The sequence below is a fragment of the Polyodon spathula genome, chromosome 1, assembly GCF_017654505.1.
Source record: "Polyodon spathula isolate WHYD16114869_AA chromosome 1, ASM1765450v1, whole genome shotgun sequence".
Classification (NCBI taxonomy): domain Eukaryota; kingdom Metazoa; phylum Chordata; class Actinopteri; order Acipenseriformes; family Polyodontidae; genus Polyodon; species Polyodon spathula.
Window position 1 is genome coordinate 3,142,339 of NC_054534.1, and position 25,226 is coordinate 3,167,564.

The window sequence follows — 25,226 nt, forward strand, 5'->3', positions numbered from 1 at the left end:
GCTATCAATCTAGCCATTCTTCTATCTATATCTGACTGTTAGTATTGCTATCAATCTAGCCATCCTTCTGTCTATATCTGACTGTTAGTATTGCTATCAATCTAGCCATTCTTCTGTCTATATCTGACTGTTAGTATTGCTATCAATCTAGCTATCCATTCTGGTCTATATCTGACTGTTAGTATTGCTATCAATCTAGCCATCCTTCTGTCTATATCTGACTGTTAGTATTGCTATCAATCTAGCCATCCTTCTGTCTATATCTGACTGTTAGTATTGCTATCAATCTAGCCATCCTTCTGTCTATATCTGACTGTTAGTATTGCTATCAATCTAGCCATCCTTCTGTCTATATCTGACTGTTAGTATTGCTATCAATCTAGCCATCCTTCTGTCTATATCTGACTGTTAGTATTGCTATCAATCTAGCCATCCTTCTGTCTATATCTGACTGTTAGTATTGCTATCAATCTAGCCATCCTTCTGTCTATATCTGACTGTTAGTATTGCTATCAATCTAGCCATCCTTCTGTCTATATCTGACTGTTAGTATTGCTATCAATCTAGCCATCCTTCTGTCTATATCTGACTGTTAGTATTGCTATCAATCTAGCCATCCTTCTGTCTATATCTGACTGTTAGTATTGCTATCAATCTAGCCATCCTTCTGTCTATATCTGACTGTTAGTATTGCTATCAATCTAGCCATCCTTCTGTCTATATCTGACTGTTAGTATTGCTATCAATCTAGCTATCCATTCTGGTCTATATCTGACTGTTAGTATTGCTATCAATCTAGCCATCCTTCTGTCTATATCTGACTGTTAGTATTGCTATCAATCTAGCTATCCATTCTTGTCTATATCTGACTGTTAGTATTGCTATCAATCTAGCCATCCTTCTGTCTATATCTGACTGTTAGTATTGCTATCAATCTAGCCATCCTTCTGTCTATATCTGACTGTTAGTATTGCTATCAATCTAGCCATCCTTCTGTCTATATCTGACTGTTAGTATTGCTATCAATCTAGCCATCCTTCTGTCTATATCTGACTGTTAGTATTGCTATCAATCTAGCCATCCTTCTGTCTATATCTGACTGTTAGTATTGCTATCAATCTAGCTATCCATTCTGGTCTATATCTGACTGTTAGTATTGCTATCAATCTAGCTATCCATTCTGGTCTATATCTGACTGTTAGTATTGCTATCAATCTAGCCATCCTTCTGTCTATATCTGACTGTTAGTATTGCTATCAATCTAGCTATCCTTCTTGTCTATATCTGACTGTTAGTATTGCTATCAATCTAGCCATCCTTCTGTCTATATCTGACTGTTAGTATTGCTATCAATCTAGCCATCCTTCTGTCTATATCTGACTGTTAGTATTGCTATCAATCTAGCCATCCTTCTGTCTATATATGACTGTTAATACTGCTATCAATCTAGCCATCCTTCTGTCTATACATGACTGTTAGTATTGCTATCAATCTAGCCATCCTTCTGTCTATATATGACTGTTAGTATTGCTATCAATCTAGCCATTCTTCTGTCTATATATGACTGTTAGTATTGCTATCAATCTAGCCATCCTTCTGTCTATATATGACTGTTAATATTGCTATCAATCTAGCCATCCTTCTGTCTATATATGACTGTTAGTATTGCTATCAATCTAGCCATCCTTCTGTCTATATATGACTGTTAGTATTGCTATCAATCTAGCCATCCTTCTGTCTATATCTGACTGTTAGTATTGCTATCAATCTAGCCATCCTTCTGTCTATATCTGACTGTTAGTATTGCTATCAATCTAGCCATTCTTCTGTCTATATCTGACTGTTAGTATTGCTATCAATCTAGCCATTCTTCTGTCTATATCTGACTGTTAGTATTGCTATCAATCTAGCCATCCTTCTGTCTGTTTCTAGATAATGCAATAAAAAAAGTTAAACATTTTATAACAACCACACTGACAAGACACCTTAGGATAGCAACTCTGCCGACCAGTTACAGTCAATAATCACTATCATAATACTATACCGGGTTATTCAAATACAAGATTCCTTGATGGAGGAGTATCCAATACAGGGTGTAACTGGCAGTTGTGTCTATAGATGCCTGTCGGTGAAATGTATTATGCATGATACACATAAATTATTTACACATAAGTTGACTTTGGGAGAGGCAATCACTCAAACAGGCCGTCTACAAAGCAGGGTCTGGTAACACGTACTGCACATATGTGTGGATGCATGCTTCAAGAAATGTATTTTCTTTAGTAGCACGAGCTCGGCATCAAAACTGCAAGATTTTCCAGGTTCAACGTGGAGTCTACAGGAACTAGGGGTGTGCAGATACTTGTATTTTCTGAGAAATTCCCTTTTTAAGTTGTTAGATATTAATTAAAAAGGAATACAATGTGGTAATTGCTTAATTATTTACACATTTAATACCAATCAATAACAATCTCACAGTTTAATTAATATATAATCTGTTGTAAACAAACTAATGTAAAACCACTCCTATGTTATCTGCAATTATTTGTTTTCCCTCATAATTATGCTTTTGATATAAAATCATTTTGATTTCACTTTGCTTGTTTCCTTACTAATAGGTCCTATCTGCTGTGAATTATGGGATTATGGGAGAGCATCAACTCTTTTCACTGTCAGTGTACTGTCATGGTACAGCAGTACAGGGTTGGAGATGTCAGTGCCCACTGGGTGACAGAACAATTTGCCTCCAATTGGTGTTTAGTTGTAAAGTGTAGCGAAAGGCAGCTTTTCTTGTTGTGAAATTAACATGTGAATTGATAGGCTTGTTTTGTTTAATTTAATACCTGCCAACAAAAACCATCTTAAAGGGAATTGCTCTGAAAATCTGAGTATGTGCAACCCTCTAAGGAACCTACCAGGAATCTCGACTATTTGTGGGTCCTTGCTCTTGGGCTCTTTCTCTGCTTCATAGCTGTGTGAGCCTGACTTCCTGGAGCAGCACAGTGTCTGGAAGATGGATCGTGGCTGGTTGTTCCTGGCATCCAGTAACCTCCCCACCTCCTTGTGGTTGATATTGGCATGACGTGAGACACAATTGGGAGCTCTCGCCTCCTCCACAGGAGCGGGCTCAAATATTCCTTTTGCTCTTCTTTTCATTTTCTCAGTCTTTGTGGACTTCATGTACCTGTAAACCAGAAAATCCAGATGGGCAACTGAAATAAGGATCTATACTGCTAAGGCACATATAAAGAGCAATATTCAGATACAACATTTGAGTGTTAATTCTCACATGGAGGCTGATGTAAGGATACGTGCAAAGTGATTTGCGGCTGCAAAACACCCATATTGTGGCCAAAATCTGTGGTTTGGGACTTTAGCGGACACAAAAAATGCATAGTATGTAAAGTATGTTTTACACCTGCTTTTTGCACCTGCTATCAAATTATATTGAAATGTATTCAAATGAAGAAAGTATTGTGGAATTGGGCAGGGATTTTGCCTTGTACTTAGGCAATTGCTGACCCTCCAAAAACTTTGCACCTCCTCTTACAAGGTGCAAGCCATTGTAGAAACGAGTAGTCAACAGCTGTATAAAACCACACCCCTTCAGAGACCTGTCATTGACCTCAGGGTGGCTGCTGTGGTCCTGATGAGGCAACACTTGGCTCTTGTTGAGGACAGGCAGGAAAACCACCAGAGGAGAAGGACAAGACGAAGAAGACCCTGCATAATTGAACCCAGGCTCACATTGTTTGCGGTGGATGCGGTGGTATGGTGTTATCATCTCATTCCGCAGGTCATCCTAGACCTAATAGCTGAATTTCACCTTTTCATCACCTGGTTGACTCTGCCAGCATTGACTTTCTCTACTATAGAGGACCATATAGCCACAGTGCAAAATAATTGCAGCCGCACTTGTTTGCACCACGTCTGTCCTTACATCCGCTCCTTAGTGTGAAAAGAACATTTACTTGGTATTTACTGAACTGTTTTTAAACATGACTGAAAAACTTTACTACATTTTTGCAGGTACAGTAAATGATCCTATACTGTACTTTTCCCTCTTCAACCTTCCAGCACATGATATTCAGTAAGGTTTGTATACAGAAGCAACCCTGAAGCATCCAAGCATGTTTTTTTTGGTGGAGTGGGGGTAGAAGATTTGAGTAAGGCATTGGTGTCAATAAACAACTTTTATTTGATTTTGACTAAAACAAATAAAAAGCAGATTTAAAGAATGCCAAAGACAGTCACCTATCCATCCTTATAAAAGTTTACCATGCTCATATTCAGTTTTCCCATGCCTTTTCCATGGCTGTACTATGTATTTACCATGGTTACTATATTTTTATATGCTATTCCATACCTCTCTGGACTTTGCAAAGCTCACATCTGCTTTACCATGCTTTCCTTATGCTTTATTAGACTTTGCTATGCTTTTACCATGGGAAACCTTTATTAGGGCATCAGTGATGTGGAGGTAGATTGACTAGGTTACCTTGGTCCCACTGGGGTACAGAATGTAAAAAGCCAGTTCCTCTTGCAGCCCTCATCAAATGGGTTCCCTTCCTCATAATCAAAAAAGTCCTGTTGCAGGGAAACAATTTGAAACATATGTTAGGTGTTAACATGAATTACTCTGTAATTAGACTCTGTTAAAGAAAACATTAATGTTATCTCTAGGGGATTCAATAATTCATAACCTGTAAAGTCAACAATCAAACACTGATTGTAAATGCACCAACATATACAATGTTAAACTACTGCCTTACTGCTCTATTAACAAGTTTACTATCTGGAATTAGTAAACAACTTCATTTCACTGAAAAATGACCAGATAACGTCAAATACTCATTCATAAAAAATGGCACTTTAATATACTCTCGGGGAATGGCCCTGACTGAGCTTAATCAGGACTATCTGGGTCATGAAGAAAATTGATAACAAACATGACACTGTAGTGTTTTGAAATTGCCACGCAGTAACGTTTTGTTTGTATTTTATTTACTTTCCTTTAAATCAAAATGGTTTCATGTTGTTTAATATTATGTCCTTAATATTTCATACAGTACTGTTAAACTCTTAGCAACAGAAGTGTTAGATACTGTCGACCAATGAAACACAAGAAACAGGCGTTTGTAACCAACCCCATCGTAGGTGCGTGCAGCCTCAGTGATAAACTTGATGTGAAACCCAAGCAAAGGCAGAACCTGAATCAAGAAAAGCAGGGTGGGTACAATCAGGATGATACTGAGCAGAAAGGACACAGTTAAGGAAGAATCACAGACATTTCAGTCATTAACTCAAGACACTCTACCCATCTCTGTGATCTGTATGAATTGTTTGGCTTGACAGCACTTGAAGAATGAAGCACACTTATGATTTAATATTGCAAACTACTTAACATTCAACAGCGTATTATTTTAATCTGTATCTATAAGATGTGTGTGTTTGCCACTTCTTGGCCAGTTCTCTTTGTTAGTCTCAAGTGAATTTCAGGTAAAATAAATTTATAAAAGTAAATTAAATAAAAGTGACCATGCTGTACTGGTAGGTTATGGCTATGCTTTTAAACTGATCATTTTACCATCTTGCATTCCGAACGACCAAAGCTCTTTCTTTTCCTTTAATACTGTATATAGCTTACAGTATGTCATTTATATAAGTAGCTTAACACAATATGCCAGGTTTGTTGCACATTCCCATTGTGTTTTATTATGTTTTTTCTGGGTGCAGTGTATCCTCGCTGGAAGTCTCTCTTTTTTTTTTTATGTGCAGGTATTTATTTTCAAGAAAACATGGATACGTGCAAATCTTCTGGAGGGTGAAGGGCTGGGACCAGGTCAGCCCCAGGTAGGTGGTAGAGGATCCCAGCACCACTAGCTTGTACAGGATGAGAAACACCACGAAAAAGAAGAAAAAGCGATAATTTCGCCGACCCACACAGTTGTTCATCCAAGCACAGTGGTGATCAAATTCCTGAGGGACCGAAACAGACATGCCATTATTTACAAGAAACCAATGATCAACACATTGCCGTGCCATACATCATGCAGAATAGCACAGGACAGACTCTGTTCCAGTGGTGAGGGTAGGTTAGTAGATTATGGTAAACTGAGAAGGTCAGATCCTCCTGTAAACGTTGTTGTATCAGGAGTACGGGGACAGAGACAGACTCACCTCCACACACATGTCACAACGGCGACAGTGCTGGCTCCGAGGGGGCCTGTAGAACTCACACTTCACACACCACCTCACGTCACACTCCTGCCCGTTCACTATCAGCTCATTCACCTCCAGGGGACCTGGGAACGGGGTGCCTGAAGGAGAGATCGGGTACGAAAGCACAGCTAAATAAAGACTGAAGATATGGAAGGATCTCAATCGGCAAATGCACTGTGGTACCCTCCACTCCAACCAAAAAAGCAACAGAGAACATGGGCTTAAGTTCTTACCATACTTAAAATACTGCAGTTGGCTGTGTTTTAATTATGGTATACCACAATAAATGCTCATTCACATCCCACACATATGCTGGTATTAGAAATACTGTAAATATGTTCCTATACTCTATACATGCTGGATCCTTTCCAGCAAAACAATTCTCACGTCATTTATATGCACAATATAATATTTACTCTTCATGTAAACCAGTTTCGAGCAGGAATTGGATTCCAGCACAAAGCAAGTAAATGGAGTACGTATGGAACCAGGGGAATCTGTTATTTACCTTGATGGAGAATCCCAGGGTCCATGAAGCTCGTCAAGAGGAAATTAATGAAAGAGACGGCAAACAGGACTGCGGAGCATATTGGAAAAGCCACAGAGACGTTCATTGTCAACCAGACACACCTGTAATACAACACAGCCAGAAGGTATATCAAGATCTGCTTTAATGAATGGAGCCATGTTTGAAGACCTGCCATACCTTTGATTTGTAATGCATATGGGATCCAGCTGAATATGGCCTTTCATACAACTGTAGGTCAAAAAAGGTGTTTTTTTTATGGTCAATGTTTGTTTCTTTGGAGGTGAAATAGATAACTTTTCTTACAGAAACTTTGAACCATTGAACCACTTTGAACCATATTAACAAACCTGAATTCATCCCTGTATGTATTAAAACAATTTTTAATTGATGATGTACCGATTGCTGCCTTAACCCTTTACTGCCCGACCTGGGTATGTCCCCATACTTATGTAATACCTAATTTCTCAATGTCAAATACACTGGACACGGGACAGCAAAACAAACAGTACAGCCGGGGCTAAAACTACTATGCTACACCCTGACACGCACACTGCAATGCAGGGTGCAATCCTGCTCTTTGCCTTTGTGGAGGAGCAAAACAATTAAACACGTTATACACTTTTGTATTTATTTATTTTGTACTTATTTTTTTATTTCTGTATGCATAGCCATAATAAAGATGTTCTACAAATCTGTTGAAACGGCGCATTATACTTACGGGAAGGTGAAGTACAAGGCACTCAGTCCCAGCAGCATACAGGAGGTGAAGGTTGGACCCAAACTCCGAATGAACCAGTGCGGTCTTTTCTTCTTATTGGTAACCATGTCTTTTGTCTTGCTTCGTAGTTGGTCTAAAAAATAAAAAAAAAAATAAAATAATAATAATAATAATAATAATAATAATAATAATAATAATAATAATAATAATAATAGCGCCAATAACATTTATATTGTCATCTTAATGCTGTATAAATACATACCGGTAAAAAAATAATAAATAAATAATACTAAAATAGTTAATAATACTAGTCGTCCTAATGAACATAACTGTAGTAATAGGTGTTTTATAACATGTATTAAATAACATGTATTAGTTAAAATTGTCAGCAAAAACTAAATTGTAAAAAACTGTATGAAACAGACCGCATGTGAGCTTTAAAAAGCCAAAACCTGTGTCCCGTGAAGTCACGGTTTAGCAAATCTTAATAAAATAGCACGTTGCCAGGGAAACGAAACATGTCAAAACTCTGTGCTCGTTGCGAGTGACTACAATTTAAAATGCATCTAGAACATTCAACACTGGACAACAGCGAGAGCTGTGGAAAATATCTGCATTTGTGTCCTAGCTAGGGCCTTTTTACACAAGGTTTTTTTTTGTTTGTTATTTTTTTTATAGTTAAATGTCTGTTTTGTTGTTGGGGTGTAATAGATTGCGGTGGACTGCATCTTTAAACCTGCTTTGTTTTGTTTCTTGTATAGGTATTCATTGACTTTATTCTGTATTATATAAGACAGGCACAGAGTATTGAATCAGTGGTCTTAAACAGTTATATTTCATCCCTATGAAAATAGTGATGATGCTGTTATGCCTCATTTAAATTTGATCAATCACAGCCTTGGAATAATACTGTCTGTGTTCTCTTATAACCATGACAGTGAATAAATGAATGTGCTGCAGGTGTCAACATATCCCTTGTTAAAAGTTTACCAATGTAAATCTGCACAGTAAGTTTGCTTTTCCACTCCTCTCTGGGCTTTACAGTGCTTACCTATGCTTATTCCACTCTGTGGTGTTCTTACTGTGGTAAACTCTAGGGGTGTGGTGGGGAGTGAGTGCATTACGAACATAAACAGGGCATCTGTGTCCGAGCTCCCCCTAGATCATAACAATGCTACCACCACATTTCAGTAAGATTTTACAATTTTATTGTTTTATTTTGGTGCTGTGTTTTTTATTAGAGTTCTATCACAATGCAGCCTGAGCTTGTGCTAATCATTTCAATGTAAACAAATACAAAGCTAAAGAGTCCAGGATGCTACTCTACTACATAACTGGTGGGGCGAGTCACTGATAGTAAGCCAAGAGGATGCTTCTGCGTGTGAGCAAGGAAAATGAAAGATGGAATAACGTCAGGTGATGTGAAGACAGTCTCAGGAACAGAATGTTTTTAAAATACATACAGTACAAAAAGTACAGGGGAAGGACAAGAAAATAGAACACCTGAAGCAGAAGCTACAGATGACAATAATGGAGGTAAAGTGTGAACTCTTAACAGACATAAGAACATAAGAAAGTTTACAAACGAGAGGAGGCCATTCGGCCCATCTTGCTCGTTTGGTTGTTAGTAGCTTATTGATCCCAAAATCTCATCAAGCAGCTTCTTGAAGGATCCCAGGGTGTCAGCTTCAACAACATTACTGGGGAGTTGATTCCAGACCCTCACAATTCTCTGTGTAAAAAAGTGTCTCCTATTTTCTGTTCTGAATGCCCCTTTTTCTAAACTCCATTTGTGACCCCTGGTCCTTGTTTCTTTTTTCAGGCTGAAAAAGTCCCTTGGGTCGACACTGTCAATACCTTTTAGAATTTTGAATGCTTGAATTAGGTCGCCACGTAGTCTTCTTTGTTCAAGACTGAACAGATTCAATTTTTTTAGCCTGTCTGCATATGACATGCCTTTTAAGCCCGGAATAATTCTGTTCGCTCTTCTTTGCACTATTTCTAGAGCAGCAATATCTAATTTATAGCGAGGTGACCAGAACTGAACACAATATTCAAGATGAGGTCTTACTAGTGCATTGTACAGTCTTAACATTACTTCCCTTGATTTAAATTCAACACTTTTCACAATGTATCCGAGCATCTTGTTAGCCTTTTTTATAGCTTCCCCACATTGTCTAGATGAAGACATTTCTGAGTCAACAAAAACTCCTAGGTCTTTTTCATAGATTCCTTCTCCAATTTCAATATCTCCCATATGATATTTATAATGTACATTTTTATTTCCTGCGTGCAGTACCTTACACTTTTCTCTATTAAATGTCATTTGCCATGTGTCTGCCCAGTTCTGAATCTTGTCTAGATCATTTTGAATGACCTTTGCTGCTGCAACAGTGTTTGCCACTCCTCCTACTTTTGTGTCGTCTGCAAATTTAACAAGTTTGCTTACTATACCAGAATCTAAATCATTAATGTAGATTAGGAATAGCAGAGGACCTAATACTGATCCCTGTGGTACACCGCTGGTTACCACACTCCATTCTGAGGTTTTTCCTCTAATCAGTACTTTCTGTTTTCTACATGTTAACCACTCCCTAATCCATGTACATGTGTTTCCTTGAATCCCAACTGCGTTCAGTTTGAGAATTAATCTTTTGTGCGGGACTTTGTCAAAAGCTTTCTGGAAATCTAAATAAACCATGTCATATGCTTTGCAATTATCCATTATCGATGTTGCATCCTCAAAAAAATCAAGCAAGTTAGTTAGGCACGATCTCCCTTTCCTAAAACCATGTTGACTGTCTCCCAGTACCCTGTTACCATATAGGTAATTTTCCATTTTGGATCTTATTATAGTTTCCATAAGTTTGCATATAATAGAAGTCAGGCTTACTGGTCTGTAGTTACCTGGTTCAGTTTTGTTTCCCTTTTTGTGGATCGGTATTACGTTTGCAATTTTCCAGTCTGTCGGTACCACCCCTGTGTCAAGAGACTGCTGCATGATCTTGGTTAGCGGTTTGTAAATTACTTCTTTCATTTCTTTGAGTACTACTGGGAGGATCTCATCCGGCCCAGGGGATTTGTTTATTTTAAGAGCTCCTAGTCCCTTTAACACTTCTGCCTCAGTTATGCTAAAGTTATTTAAAACTGGATAGGAACTGGATGACATGTGGGGCATGTTGTCAGTATCTTCCTTTGTAAAAACTTGTGAAAAGTAATCATTTAACATATTTGCTATTTTTTTTTCTTCCTCTACGATTTTGCCATTTGTATCTCTTAAACATTTAATCTCCTCTTTGAATGTTCTCTTGCTGTTGTAATATTGGAAAAACATTTTGGAATTGGTTTTAGCTCCCTTAGCAATGTTTATTTCTATTTCTCTCTTGGCCTTTCTAACTTCCTTTTTGACTTGCGTTTGCAGTTCTGTGTACTCTTTCTGCGTACTTTCTTTTTGGTCCTTTTTTAATGCTCTGTAAAGTGCCTTTTTTCGCTGAATATTTTTTTTAATTGATCTATTAAACCATTTTGGCAATTTAGTTTTACATTTAGATTTGTCTACTTTAGGGATATAATTGTTTTGCGCCTCTAGTACTACATTTTTGAAGAATAACCATCCTTCTTCTGTGGGTGTTTTCTCTATTTTACTCCAATCTACTTCTGTTAGTCTCTGTTTCATACCTTCATAGTTTGCTTTTCTAAAATTGTAAACCTTAGCTTTAGTCATTACTTTTAGGGATTTAAAAAACACTTCAAATGAGACCATGTTGTGGTCTGAGTTTGCCAGTGGTTCTCTGACCTCTGTTTTAGTTATTCTATCTTCGTTATTTGAAAAGACTAAATCAAGGCATGCCTCCCCTCTAGTCGGTGCCTTCACAAATTGTGTTAGGAAGCAGTCATTTGTCATTTCCACCATTTCTATTTCATCCTTCGCGCTACCCACCGGGTTTTCCCATTTTATTTGGGGGAAGTTGAAATCCCCCATTAGTATGGCTTCTCCTTTGCTACACACATTTCTAATGTCATTGTATAACAGATTATTGTGCTCACCGTCTGAATCTGGCGGTCTATAGCATGCTCCTATTATTATGCCTTTTGAATTTTTGTCTGTTATTCTGACCCATATTGATTCGGTTTTATTTTCTTTGTCCAGGTTTAACCCCTGGGCTTCAAGACTGTTTCTTATGTATAGCGCTACCCCTCCTCCTCTTCTGTCCTGCCTGTCTTTCCTATACAGTGTATACCCACAAATATTATATTCGTCCCCATCACTCTCAGATAACCACGTTTCTGTAACACCTATCACATCATAGTTACCTGTTAGTGCAGTAGCTTCAAGTTCTAGAATTTTGTTTCTGATACTTCTAGCATTTAGATAAATACATTTAATGGTTGTCTTACCCGAGTTGTTGTTCTTGTTTTGATGCGGTCTCCCTTCTGTTTTTTTGATGCGGTCTCCCTTCTGTTTTTTTGTTGATTTCTCCCCCCTTCCCTAGTATTGTCCAGGCTGCCTTTGTAGAAGTTTACCATAGTAAAAGCATAGCTAAAGCATAGGTAAGCATTATAAAGAAGAGTGAGGTAGGGTGAAGCTATTAACATGGCAAATCAGTATATTATGGTAAATGCATAGTATAACCATAGGAAAAGCATGAGGGGTAAAACTGCAAACAATATCATGGTAAACTTTTATAAAGGAGGGTGTCCACATGGCATATTGACATAGATAAGACAATTGTCAATTTTTGGGCCAACCCCTAAACACAAAACAAAAATTTAGAATCTTATCATTCTACTACTTTTCATTCTATTTCTTATCATTCTGTTTCTTTTTTTACTTTCCTTCACCATTTAATATACAATGTATGATTAATATTGAAAGGGCTTGCTTTGGCATTGGTTTAAACTAAAATCTTCAAATACATATAAGATTTCCATCAGTTAATGCAGCTGTAAATGGGGAACGATATATGGGGTGTTGTATTTCCACATAGGCCCTATTCCCAAATCATTAACTCAGTTATGTTTACATGAACTTACTTTGCCGCTAACTATAATAGATTCCAAGTTTTGGAAAACCAATGCCAAACACACAGTATTGTACAGCTAGAATTATTTGCCAAAACTGGTTTGTAATTTCTGAGGTTACTGCCATACTCGTCGTGTTTTGTCAAGCAAATTTTGTACTGAAGTACAATCAGATTTATGTCTTTATAAACAAGGTAGCTAACAGGGGAAGCCACCAGTAAAAATAATGAATATAAGTGCATCCAGCGTGCACTTAACACTAGACACTGGAACAAGGATACAGAGGTATGTCAACAACATAGTTACATTTGTTTGAATGTACAGTAAGATTGTCCCTAGCATCAAAGCTTACAGTGGTGCTAGGTAACATAGCTACAGTAAACTGCAGGGCACTCCTCATATTTGTGGTGTCAACTGCATCCATATATTGCTTGAGGTAGACCACCTGGATGTAAATGTAGCTGCAAGCTGTGACAACGAAGTATCCTGAAAAAAACATAGTCGTATAGGTGTGAATAAATTATGAATACCCTTACCATGCAAACAGCTATAGTGATAACCCAGACCAAACCAGAAAGGATATTCATGGATTTTTTATTCTGAATGCAGAAGTTTCCCAAAGGATGGACTACGAAAAAAGCCTTGCTCAGATGTGGCCCTCTCGTTCCAGAGCAGCCTGAGAGCCACACAGTTGAGAGGCAAACCACAGAGGAAGCTTTCACAAAACAAGACTATCGAAACTACATAGTAAACGTTCACACCTATACTCTGTGTGTCCATCGTTTCAGTGAAGTTAGAATGCCCACTGTGATGGCTGTAAAAGAGCCATCCATTGCACTTGAGTTTCAAGCAGGAGATGTGCAACGAATACTGAAAGATCTGCTCAGGTGCTCCCTGGAAACTTGTATTTGGGATTGCAAAGCAGTCACAGTTCTACGCAGATGCATTATCAGCTTGCAAACTAATACAGTGCTTGGTAATGCTACTGTATCAAACGTTTCCAATTTAAAGAAACCCAGCCCATGTTTTGTTTTTGTTTTTGTTTTTTTTAACTGACATTCTAAATGTTATATCATTTTCTATTTGATTTATCACAGTCATTAATCATTAACTTGGCAAGTTTATGTAAGACAGACATCAGTAAGAAATACAGGGGCAGAGTGGTGCACAGCCACAGGGACAAAGTTAAGCTTTATTCATTTCATGTGATGCAATGTTTTGAACTAATTTTTACTAACCTAAATAAGCAAGTCTGCAGTGTTATCTGTACAGTGTTGCTTTATAGACCCGGATTATTCATTTCTATGGGCACTCCGTCCTACTGGAAAGACCCTGTAATGTTTCTTCTTATACTAGTTATTAACAGTAGGTAAAACATTGCATGTTAATCAAAAACAAGTCATGCTTATCGGCGTTTTTCTTTATTGTTGTTTTTTGCTTACAATGAAATGTTTCACATTTCAGCATTCTCCTTTTGAATGTGTCTTCGTCTGGACTGTAATTCTGTATAATCACCAGCAGTTAGTCATTCTCACGTTTGTATTAAAATTTGAATAAATGAACCACACCACCGGAACGTTGTGCTAGTACACTCTGTTTCCCGTGGAGGCGACTCTGAGAGCAGTCCCTGTTCTAACTTTGCGTGCTTCCTGCTCTCTGTCAGGTGGAGGGTCACAGAAGAAGCGTTTGTGGTTTCAGCGTGGATTTCTCTAGAAATAAACAAGAAATAAGCGAACATGCTCAGGACAGTTTGTCGGGCTGGCGGAGCCCTTATGAAGGTAATGAGTACATTTTAAAAAGACATAAAATACAGTATTGCAGGGCGATGTACGTCTTCTGTCTGTGGTTACACGAAGTGGCCGGCAGCAAGGAGTGCACATGCTGTGAAACAAGGTGAAGACCTACCATCATGAACAAATCCAAACTTTTGAAATAGCACGAGTTATATATGGGGTCAAATCTTATTCGGTGTTAGCTCCAGCTGTAACGTACTTCAGACGGTGTCTGTAGCGTTGTGGAATGGATTTTACAGCATTTCCAAATTGCATAACCGTGAAGATATTTACATTACGGTGCTTGTCTATTACCCGAAATTAATATCTTTACTGTACATTCATTTCTGCCAGAACGTGTCTCTGTAACTTGCACATTAGATTCAATGTCGCTATATTTTGTAAATTTTTATCATTTCTTTATAATCTGCACATTTTATTTTTTTCAAGGCTAAGCTTCTGCTGCCTTCAAACCAAAACTACAACCTTAGCGGTGCTGAGAATACCTTGTTTCCATCTAGAAATGGCTGCTTTCGTTTTCACTGCATTTTCTCACGTACAGAGATATTGCGTTGGCTGCAAAAAACGGAACGAGCAGCCAAAAACAGATTTTTTAAAACAACCTTGAGTGACAAATTAAGCAACATTTTCAAGTTCGGTATACCTGTTAAATTTATGTTCACACGCTAATAAAAATGAACGTGCAATTTCCATATTTTGCCGCCTTTAAAATAAATCTTGTACACGGGAGAAAAGTGAACGGCAAACGTTAAATGACATAAATCAAGTTTTTGTATTTCTTTACATTTCTGATACTACGCAGAAATAATTATGACGATACCTTCAGATTATTACTGAATTATAACATCATATGCCACTGATTCGCATCCACTGTGTTTTTCTAGGAATAATCCAGGGAAAACCATGGGTGGAGGTTGATGCAAATGAAAACCAAAAGCATTGTCGAAATCGACCCTTTAGTTGCTGTTGTTGGGTTTCCTTATTTTCTTTCTTTTTTTTTTTTTTTTTACTACATACCCCCACAGTAAAGTGGCGTCATTCGCAGTGTCACTGTGCACAGTGATGCAAGGTTCATGCAGTTTCATGCATTGATTCTCCTAGCTCCTGAAGCTTGAGTGATTGTGCAATCCCTACTTGGATTGCTGATGGAAGGTGGGAGTATTGAAGCCTCTGCATAGCAGTTCATTCCAGTGTTCATGAACTTATTTATTCTTGAGACCAGTGTCTGTCAACTATTGTCTTCAAATCCCCCTTCCAGGTTTCTTCTTTTGCAGTTTGTATTGTATTCTGGTCATGTAGGCCTGCTGTACAGAGAGCAATCCCTGCAGTTACAGACTGTTTAAAGTCTCACATTAGACCCTGTGAGAGCACTGGAAAATAAATCTGATTTCTTTATGTATGTATGTATTAGAACATGTACAAACGAGAGGAGGCCAATCAAAACTAAGGTTCTTAGTGGTTGGTTGATCTCAAAACGTTGTCAAATTGGGTCTTAAAAGATCTAAATGATTCTGCCTCAACACATGACTAGGTAACCCATTGGTTAGGGTTAACTATATCAACTCATTTTAACCTTGTAAAGACTTCAAACATGCTCCCCCTGATTCTTCTTTGTTGTAGGGTAAATAGATTCAGTCTTCAAAGCTCATTCCTTTAAGACCAGTAAATAGCCTGGTTTAGAAGTTCCTGGATGAGAACTTGCAGTAAAGGGAGTGCGTGGCTTCCCAAAGCTAATTCACGTCAAAAAAGTACAACTTTTTTTTTTTAATTAAAAATACAGTACAGTTGGAAATGCCAATAGTTAAAGAATAAATACTTAATTGAGGCAATGCATTGAAAACATAACTAGACAGTTTCAGAATAAGTTTTTGGTATGCTTTACCCTGTAGCAGATGCTCCACTAACATAGCCTGGGAACCAGTGTTTCAGATGGTTTCACATTTGACCCCCCCCCATGCTGGTGTGTGTTCACTCCCCCCCTGTTTGTTTGCAGCACTCCAGACAGGGGGTGCCAGTGGAGTGGATGGCCCCAGCCCAGCAGCGATGGGTATCCAGCAATCCCATGAACACTATGATCCTGTTTGTCCCACAACAAGAGGCCTGGGTGGTGGAGAGGATGGGGCGCTTTCACAGGATACTGGAGCCTGTGAGTCCTGCAAGGGATAACTTTACAGCCAACAGTAAACACACATTTGGAAGAATGCGATGAACCAGATTTCTGACTAAAGGAAAAAAAAAATGTGGTTGTTCCCATTTATGCAGATTTATATCTTATTGCTTATAAGTGTTTTTTTTACCTTGCCACCTATAATCTGTCAGGTTGTAGGACAGTTGAATAATTCTTGGTTTAATGTGGCTTTTGTAAATATCCCAGGTTTAACACAGTGGTCCCAAAGACTATGGTCAGAGTTCTGTAAAGACTTTCTTCCGGCTGGTTACCCACACTGTGATTATCTCCACTGCTGCTCTACTTTGCAGTGCTTACAGCCGTGATGAGTGCTAATCAAGGTCTGTCAGTCCAGCTGCTAAAGTCAGGCCTGATGGAGTAAACATCATTTGATATTCATGAACAGTTCTAAACACTTGTTGATTTCTTACAGTAGTCTCGGGAGCTTTCATTCATACAACCCTTTAAAAACACTTCCAGTACCACAGTTCAGTTAAGCACTCTTGTTTTTAATCCTGTTTTAATGGAGCTCTTTCTCTTTCCTGTTTTAGGGTTTAAACATCCTTATTCCAGTGTTAGATAAAATCCGGTATGTGCAGAGCCTTAAGGAAATTGTAATTGACGTTCCAGAGCAGTCTGCCGTGTCCCTAGGTAGGTAATGGATAATGAATTGAGGAATTGGTGGATGTTAGGGATTAAGTTTCATGTGTACCCTTTTTATTCTAATAAGTATTCCTAGCACCAGGGTAGGAAATGAGACTCCAATTGCATAGCAGTTGGATCTGTTTTGGGTTTTACTATGAGATTAATAACACACCTGAGCAGGGCTGGGTATCGGCAGTGTCTTAACGATATGATACGTATCGCGATAAGAGACTCACGATACGTGTCACGATACAGTGAATTCAGCATGAAACATAAAAATCACAGAATTGTCTCATTTGCTTGTGCACATGTTTGCAATAACACTGGTAAAGCACTTTTGGTCAGATACGTCTCCCAGCCTGTTTTGCTTTTGTTTCCTGTTTATTCTTTAAACGAAACTTATTGAAAACTAAATTACAAATTGGGACTCTAGACACAGTTTATCTCAGGAGCCAAGGGCTCCAGGCCAAACAGAAAATGGTTGCCAAATTCAATTGCTGGTGCCACTTTAGGAGCAAGTTATTTGCTACTATATTCAACTGCTTAAAATACAACAACTTGTTGAGACACTACAGTGATACTAAAACAATAACTGTCTGTACTCGCATTCTGCTGAACGGTTAATCTCTGCAGCTGGTGACTGCAATGAACTCGGCATGCTTAGATTTGAAATATTTTGCAAGTGTGTGTATGGAATTGGCGATGGCACTGCTAATTGTGTGAAGTTGTAACATGGGAAATAACATGCTGCAGCTCCCATGCTCAGTGTTAATCAAGTCCTGATCTGACAGCATGTAACACACACAGCTCTTCTGATTACATGTTACAGTTTATTTTTCAGTAAAAATAAGTTTAAATTGCAGTGAGTTGGTTCTGGTAATGCTTGTGGCAGATAGTTCTGAACGATTTAATTTTTCTAATGTAGCTTGTGCATAGCGAGTTCCTATCATATCTTCACAATCTGACACCGTCTGTAACTGTGACGGCGATGATGTGATGTCAGTGGACATTCAGTTTGGTTGTATTTCCTGAATACTTGATGTAGCTTGTGCATAGCGAGTTCCTATCATATCTTCACAATCTGACACCGTCTGTAACTGTGACGGCGATGATGTGATGTCAGTGGACATTCAGTTTGGTTGTATTTCCTGAATACTTGATTCAAGCGTTACACATTTTACACACAGCGAGACTCTTATCAAGAACATGATGTGAGTCCACACTGGATTTTAAACTGGCCAGAGCAGCTTTTATTTCTTAAACTTCAAGAGGACTCTTATTTCCATCCCTGCATAGTGCCTAATGTTCCACTGGTGCACAAAGCAATATAATACTGTATTTGTTTGGGTGTATTGTTGAAAAGCTGGGCTAAAACCCGCTAATGCAAAACAGAAGACTTTAATGTTTGTTGTTTGTTAATGTTTTCAGATAACGTGACACTACAAATAGATGGGGTGCTGTATCTACGAATAATGGACCCTTTTAAGGTAAAGACACACTTTTCCTTTTCCTCTTGTTGCATAAAAAACAAGTGGTGATTAAAGAAGATGATGTTAGATGTCAGGACTCGAAGCTAACATTTTTTTACCCCGGTTGAAAACCCTGCAGTATCACGTGTAGGCTGGCCTGTTTATTCCACCAGTACCCGAAACAAAGGTCCAAGAAACGCAGATGATGAACTGAATGAACAGAATTGCAATTGATGGGGAGACTAACCAGCACGGGGTGGCGCGTTGTATAGCGTGGAGTGGAGATGAAAACTGTGACCCTTCCGCTGAACTGAAGTATGACATCACAGATTTGAGGGGTGGCAAGGTGTATAGCGTGGAGTGGAGATGAAAACTGTGACCCTTCCGCTGAACTGAAGTATGACATCACAGATTTGAGGGGTGGCAATGTGTATAGCGTGGATTGGAGATGAAAACTGTGACCCTTCCGCTGAACTGAAGTATGACATCACAGATTTGAGGGGTGGCAATGTGTATAGCGTGGATTGGAGATGAAAACTGTGACCCTTCCGCTGAACTGAAGTATGACATCACAGATTTGAGGGGTGGCAATGTGTATAGCGTGGATTGGAGATGAAAACTGTGATCCTCCTGCTAAACTGAAGTATAACATCACAGATTTGAGGGGTGGCAATGTGTATAGCGTGGATTGGAGATGAAAACTGTGAAGTATAACATCACAGATTTGAGGGGTGGCAATGTGTATAGCGTGGATTGGAGATGAAAACTGTGACCCTCCTGCTGAACGGAAGTATAACATCACAGATTTGAGACAGAGCTTTCAAGGGTTGATGATAGTAATGCTAATTACAGATTATGGTATTTTTTATTAGTTTGCGTCAATCCCGATCCAATGATCAACGCATCCCTAGTTTCCACTTGAATTGTCTGCATGAAAAAAGCAACGAAACGTCTGCAGTAAATATTTGTATTCATGTCACTTGACTTGAATTTCAGGCAACCTGAATACAAGTAAAACATGCTGAACTATTACGATTCATCCCACACCAAAATAAAACTGCTTGGATGTACAGTCGCCCTAACCCTATTGCTATCTCTTCATACTACACGGATACTTCTCGTCATTTAAATCGTTATGATATTATGTTCGTACTTCATGAATACTTACTCGCTTTGTATAAATGAAAGCGATCTAAGCTGGGTTGATATTTCTGTCTGCACTAAACTGAAAAAAAAATGTTGGTGAGCATGCACAGTATAGGAAGTGACAGAACACCACTACAGGAGGGAGCATCAGTTTTCATCATACAAGACGCTTTTCAAAATGACAGAACACCAGCACACACCAATACAAGAGGAAGCATCAGCTTTCATTATACAAGACGCTGTTCAAATATATTTACCAAGACCAGAGAATATGTTGGTGGAAGCACTTGTCCATTCACATTTTTGACTGTCCTGGGAAAATGGACAAGCCTTTAAATCGAACCTTGTTAGCTGCACATGTGCTCCTAAAATAAAATTAATGATCGCACCAACAGCTTTTTTTGTTGCATATGTGACCAATTTGGGCACACCTGCATGCTCACTCGCACACATTCTGACTTAATGGGAGGATCACAGTAAATGGTTATTAATGATTTAATGCAAACTGATTTTATTGTCTCTCACTTCCCCACCCCCAGGCTAGCTACGGTGTTGAAGACCCAGAATATGCTGTGACACAGCTGGCTCAAACCAATATGCGCTCAGAGCTAGGAAAGCTAACCCTTGATAAAGTTTTTCGGGTAAGGGTGATGTTTGTAAAAAAGAGAAATCTGCAGTTTTCCTTTATTTCACTATCTGACTTGCACATAAATAAATGATAGCATATGTTCAATTTACTGTTACCATGGTTTAACCACAAATGAACTGAATCTGTGAACTAAGTTATTGTGAAATAACGAGGGAACACTGTACCGTACGTTATTAATTGGTCATTTAGCAAACTCTTTTATCCAAAGCGGCTTACAGAGACTAGGAGACTATGCATCAATAACTGCTGCTGCAGAGTCACTCATAATAAGACCTTGGTTTTACGTTGCATCTGAATGACAGAGCACAAGGAGGTTAAGTGTGTTGCTTAGATTCACACGCTGTTAGTCAGTGGCTGTGCGGAGATTAGAACCCAGGACTTCCTGGTATCAAGCCGTATATCTCAGAAGACCTAACCGGTCAGTGCTATAGCAGTGGTACATCTGCAGGTGGCTAATTTTAAAGACTGATGTAATCTTCCTGTGCAGGAAAGAGAGTGCCTGAATGCCAACATCGTAACCTCAATAAACCAGGCAGCAGATGAGTGGGGGATCCGGTGCCTGAGATACGAGATCAAAGACATCCATGTCCCTCCCAGGGTCAAAGAGTCCATGCATATGCAAGTGAGTTGGCTGTTGTTAGTGTGTGTGTTTTGTGTGGGTGTGCCTCTGTTAAGCAATATATAGCCAAGCAATAACTCCAGATGAAAATCCAAGATGTGCAGGGCTGGTGCGAGTTTTAAACCATGAACATATATAACTTACACAAGTTTTTGCGATGACCCCAGGTGGAGGCAGAGAGGAAGAAGCGAGCCACTGTGTTGGAGTCCGAGGGATCCAGGGAAGCTGCCATCAACGTAGCCGAGGGGCAGAAACAATCTCAGATCCTGGCTTCTGAGGGACAGAAGGCTGAGCAGATCAACAGGGCTGCTGGTAAAAGAAAAAAACACGCACACCAATAAATAAATCCCAGGGCTTTGACGAAGCAATGGCATGTAGTAGCCAGGACAGTACTGATTCTGTGTGACGAGCCTGAAAGCCAGGGTGTTTAATGACCTGGAGGTATACGTGATCCTTCCTCAATAATTACCACCGGTTCAGTGAACAGTGCTACTCTGATAGGCTTCAGTGTGCAGCGCCTCAATTCCTTGTCTTCTAACTTGTTTTTCATTGCGTTTACCAGGTGAGGCCAATGCTGTTTTAGCAAAAGCAGAAGCAAAAGCAAAAGCTATTAAGTTGCTGTCGGACGCCCTTACACGACAGGTAGGATATCTGGGGGTGGGACTCACGCTATTTCAAACAAAAACAAAAAAACAGTTTGTTGTCATTTCTTGTTATTCTGTGAATATGCCTGTTGTGTTTGATTGCAGAATGGGAACGCTGCAGCCTCTCTCAGCATAGCGGAGCAGTATGTGGCAGCATTCTCCAACCTAGCGAAGGAATCCAACACCATCCTTCTCCCGTCCAACACTGGGGACATTAGCAGTATGGTCACCCAGGTAGGTGTGATCCATTCCAGACCCATCACAAAGCAGAGCATAACTCTGCATTTAAAGAGCAGCATGCAGGCTGAACAGCATTGCTTTTCCCTGTGCTGGGAGGCAGCAGCTGAAGGTAAAGCTGTTAACCTGCAGACCCTCATCTGAAGAGCCCCCCCCCCAGCTCTGATTGGCTTGCAGCTGGGATGAGAGTGTGTGTGGTGGCCTTCAGTTCTCCTGGGCTGTTCCGGGTAATTGCTCAGTTGATTGAACGGTCTAAATTTGGAAGATTTGGCTCCCGAGCACTGTCCAAATAAAGCTCCCGTCTACAAATGAACATGCATTCTCAAAGAGCTGTATCATATAAAAATCCCCAAATGGTTTACATATTTAATTTATACTTCTTTGTAATGGTGAAACTCAACACAAGACCGAGGTGCTGCGGGTAATTTCTTGTATCAAAAGATGAATTTCTGATCATTGTTCCTTGTTTCCCTTTTAGGCTATGGGTATATACAGCACCTTGGCGAAACAAACCGTGAACGCCTCAGAGATCAGAGAAACAGAAGCTCAGACAGCCAAGAGAGCGGCTTTGGAGGAACCAGTAGAAAACAATCCCCAGCCACCGCAGTACAGTTAATGCAGAACTAGCACGAGAGACAGCAACACAGCCTAGGGTTGTTCTCATTTCAGTTCTTGAAGTGTCTTTGCAAGAGGTTAAGGAGACTGTATTGGGATCATTTTGTTTTATTTTTGTTTTCCGGGGGAAGTGTGGTTGGAGCTGGGAGCACACAGGAGATCTTTTGTTTTTCAAAACCACAGATCAGCAGCAGTATGGCATCAAGAAGGGGAGCCGCTCGGTTCCCTTTGTCCCTCTCGGAGGCCCTGGAATTTGGAATAAGTAAAGCCCCACTGGGTGTATGACTATCCACATAGAGGAGACACCATTTAAAAGATGTATTTACACACTGGTGTCCAGCAGTTTCCAAATACCAGGGCTTTCCTCTAAATTCACCTTGCATGTTAACCTCAAGTGTTGAGTCGCTTATTGTTGTGATGTGACCTGCTTTACACAATAGGTGAAAGGGAGCAATTTAAAAGAAAGTCCGTTAATGGTATTTTGAAGATATTTTATTATTTACATTCTTATAGCCCCATACTCATTTTCTCAAACATGTCAATCTCATATACTGTAGAGGGTGCAAAGACACTGTTAATCTTCTGAACTGAGCTGTCTGTTTATTCAGTTCACAGATGCTAGCCCCCTGCAAATGTGCTCTTCCCAAGGTGTGTGTTTGGTGCAATACTGCGGCTCCGTGTGGCTGTTAAAAGTCCGGTCTTTGGCTTAAATCAAGACCGAAATATTAATTTAAGACTCGCCACCTCTGAAATGTATGGAATGTTTGTGGGAAGTTTTACATTAAGTCAAAGTAAAATACTAATTACAGTTTCAATATGAACCTGGCTCACTTCAGTACACAATTCAGTGTGTTAATCCACATTTTGGCTGTTTTTTTTTTTCTTTTCTATTTAACCTATAGTGTCAGATATTTTTCCAGCTAGTATGCTGATTGAGTGGGGCCCAGGCAGATAAATTGTCTCTTTCAAACTTGCTTGTGCAGTTCAATGATACATCTTGCTGTATTTATAAAGCTTTAGTTATCCATCCCTGTGTTATGAAAATGTACAAAAATATTTCTTACGTAACTTTTTAATTAAACCGATCAATGTTCTCTCTGGATTATGTAAAACTGTAATATACCAAGTTTGAATTGAATTACTCGTTCTTGATTGAGTTACTCGTTCTTGATTGCTTCCTCCCCCTCCTTTCATTTTGTCATGCACTTCCACAGTGTTCTGGTGTCCATGTTTTCCTACATCATATATAAATGCTTCCTCAGACTTGCTGTACATGGTGCGCTGCTCTAGAATTTCCTTGCCTCAATGTGTATGGCTTTAATCTTCCAATTGCAAATGCATCAGTAATATCATAGATAGAGAAGGGCCCATTCTACCACAGTACAATTTCAACTTGGTAAGTTTTCTGTAAAAATTAGCATATACGTAGACTAAGACGAAGGAATTCACTCTTCTAGCCACTCTGACCCCTGGAGGTGGCAAGACAAAAGCCCTTTTTGCACCACCACACAACACAACAGCTTCCTAATGTGTGTCCCAGATGTTAATGTGGAAGGAGAGACGTGGTTTAAGTGGGACACCTAGGGGGGTATTCAATTGATACAACGCTTTTTTTAAAAAAGTATTTGTCACAATCAACACATTTTAGGAATGTAAATGTACATAACTCATTTTAAAGACTGAAGTCACTAGAAAACTGAAGTGGAAAAATGTGCTTTTGAGAGCATATTCCCCATTCAATTTTATACAATAACAGCAGCACAATGTGTTATTGAGAGCATAATACCCATTCGATTTTATACAGTAACAGTTGCACTATGTGTTATTTTTAGTACGGTTGAAGTGTATTAAGATGGAATGGAAATACATTTATTATAAGTGCTCCATTATGTTATCTCTGTAATCTCTCAATGTGAAGAGGGAGGGAGACACAAGCACGCCATACCTATATTTAACAATGAGGGTGTTAACATTATTAATTGATCTTTAAAGGACCTTCTCCTGAACCAGCTTAAAGCAGCTCTGACCAGCTACACTAGTGCAGCTCACTGCTGGACTTTCCCTCAGGGTACTGCCATTGTTGACATCAATAATACCTGTACACAGATAGGCAAACAGTAACTTGGTTTGCGATTTCACGCATAGCACCCAGTTTACACTGCCTGGCCACGTTATGAGGGCCTGTACCTAACAGCCGGTTGGGATGGTTCAATAAACGACGCAATTTTTTTGGCTTCCAGAGTAGTGAAGGGTCCCAGTGTATAGCAGGGGGCGTGCCCCCACAGCAGGCTGATGCCAGATCCAGTCAGATAGTCCGGTTCTAATAGAGAGCTCAGGCAGTCGCGCTGGGGATTAGTATGATGTTATTACGCTACCTCTACCGAGGCTTCAGCAAGTTGCCAGACCTGATCTGCCTCGCTATAGCTTCTGATAGCTGACAAACCCATGCCCTGAAGTACTGCTGTACAGCACCTACCGGGAATGCAGAACACATACAGAACTACTACGGCATCTGTGTTGTGCATTGAAAACATGCGAAGCACATTACATGACAACAACAACAACAAAAAATAACCTGCTTTTAAAATATTGTTGATTTAAAAATTGTAATTTTGTAATGCTGTTATTGTAATTATGGCTGAAGCTGATATTGTAGTGAACACAACCACGGCACTAGATGGCAGCAGCGGAGCTGAACGTGATTGCTGTGGTGTGTGATTCTCTGTCACTACTTCCTGGAAACAGCCAGCG

The 25,226-nt window shown here is 39.4% G+C and overlaps 2 protein-coding genes across 2 annotated transcripts; one reads left to right on the forward strand and one right to left on the reverse strand.

Annotated features, from left to right (window-relative positions):
* Window positions 1-4,494: 4,494 nt before the first annotated feature.
* Window positions 4,495-7,595, reverse strand: LOC121303752 (palmitoyltransferase ZDHHC19-like). Its single transcript, XM_041234565.1, has 6 exons — window positions 7,470-7,595; window positions 6,731-6,852; window positions 6,181-6,320; window positions 5,807-5,979; window positions 5,148-5,250; window positions 4,495-4,587 (listed from the first exon to the last, which is right to left on the reverse strand). Exons 1-6 carry the CDS (start codon window positions 7,574-7,576, stop codon window positions 4,495-4,497), a joined length of 738 nt encoding a protein of 245 aa, XP_041090499.1. The 5' UTR covers window positions 7,577-7,595.
* A 6,528-nt stretch (window positions 7,596-14,123) lies between these two features.
* LOC121312225 (stomatin-like protein 2, mitochondrial) lies at window positions 14,124-23,613 on the forward strand. Its single transcript, XM_041244192.1, has 10 exons — window positions 14,124-14,269; window positions 16,278-16,430; window positions 17,003-17,102; window positions 18,525-18,583; window positions 20,251-20,352; window positions 20,848-20,982; window positions 21,147-21,291; window positions 21,542-21,621; window positions 21,729-21,857; window positions 22,339-23,613. Exons 1-10 carry the CDS (start codon window positions 14,228-14,230, stop codon window positions 22,474-22,476), a joined length of 1,083 nt encoding a protein of 360 aa, XP_041100126.1. The 5' UTR covers window positions 14,124-14,227; the 3' UTR covers window positions 22,477-23,613.
* Window positions 23,614-25,226: the final 1,613 nt, after the last annotated feature.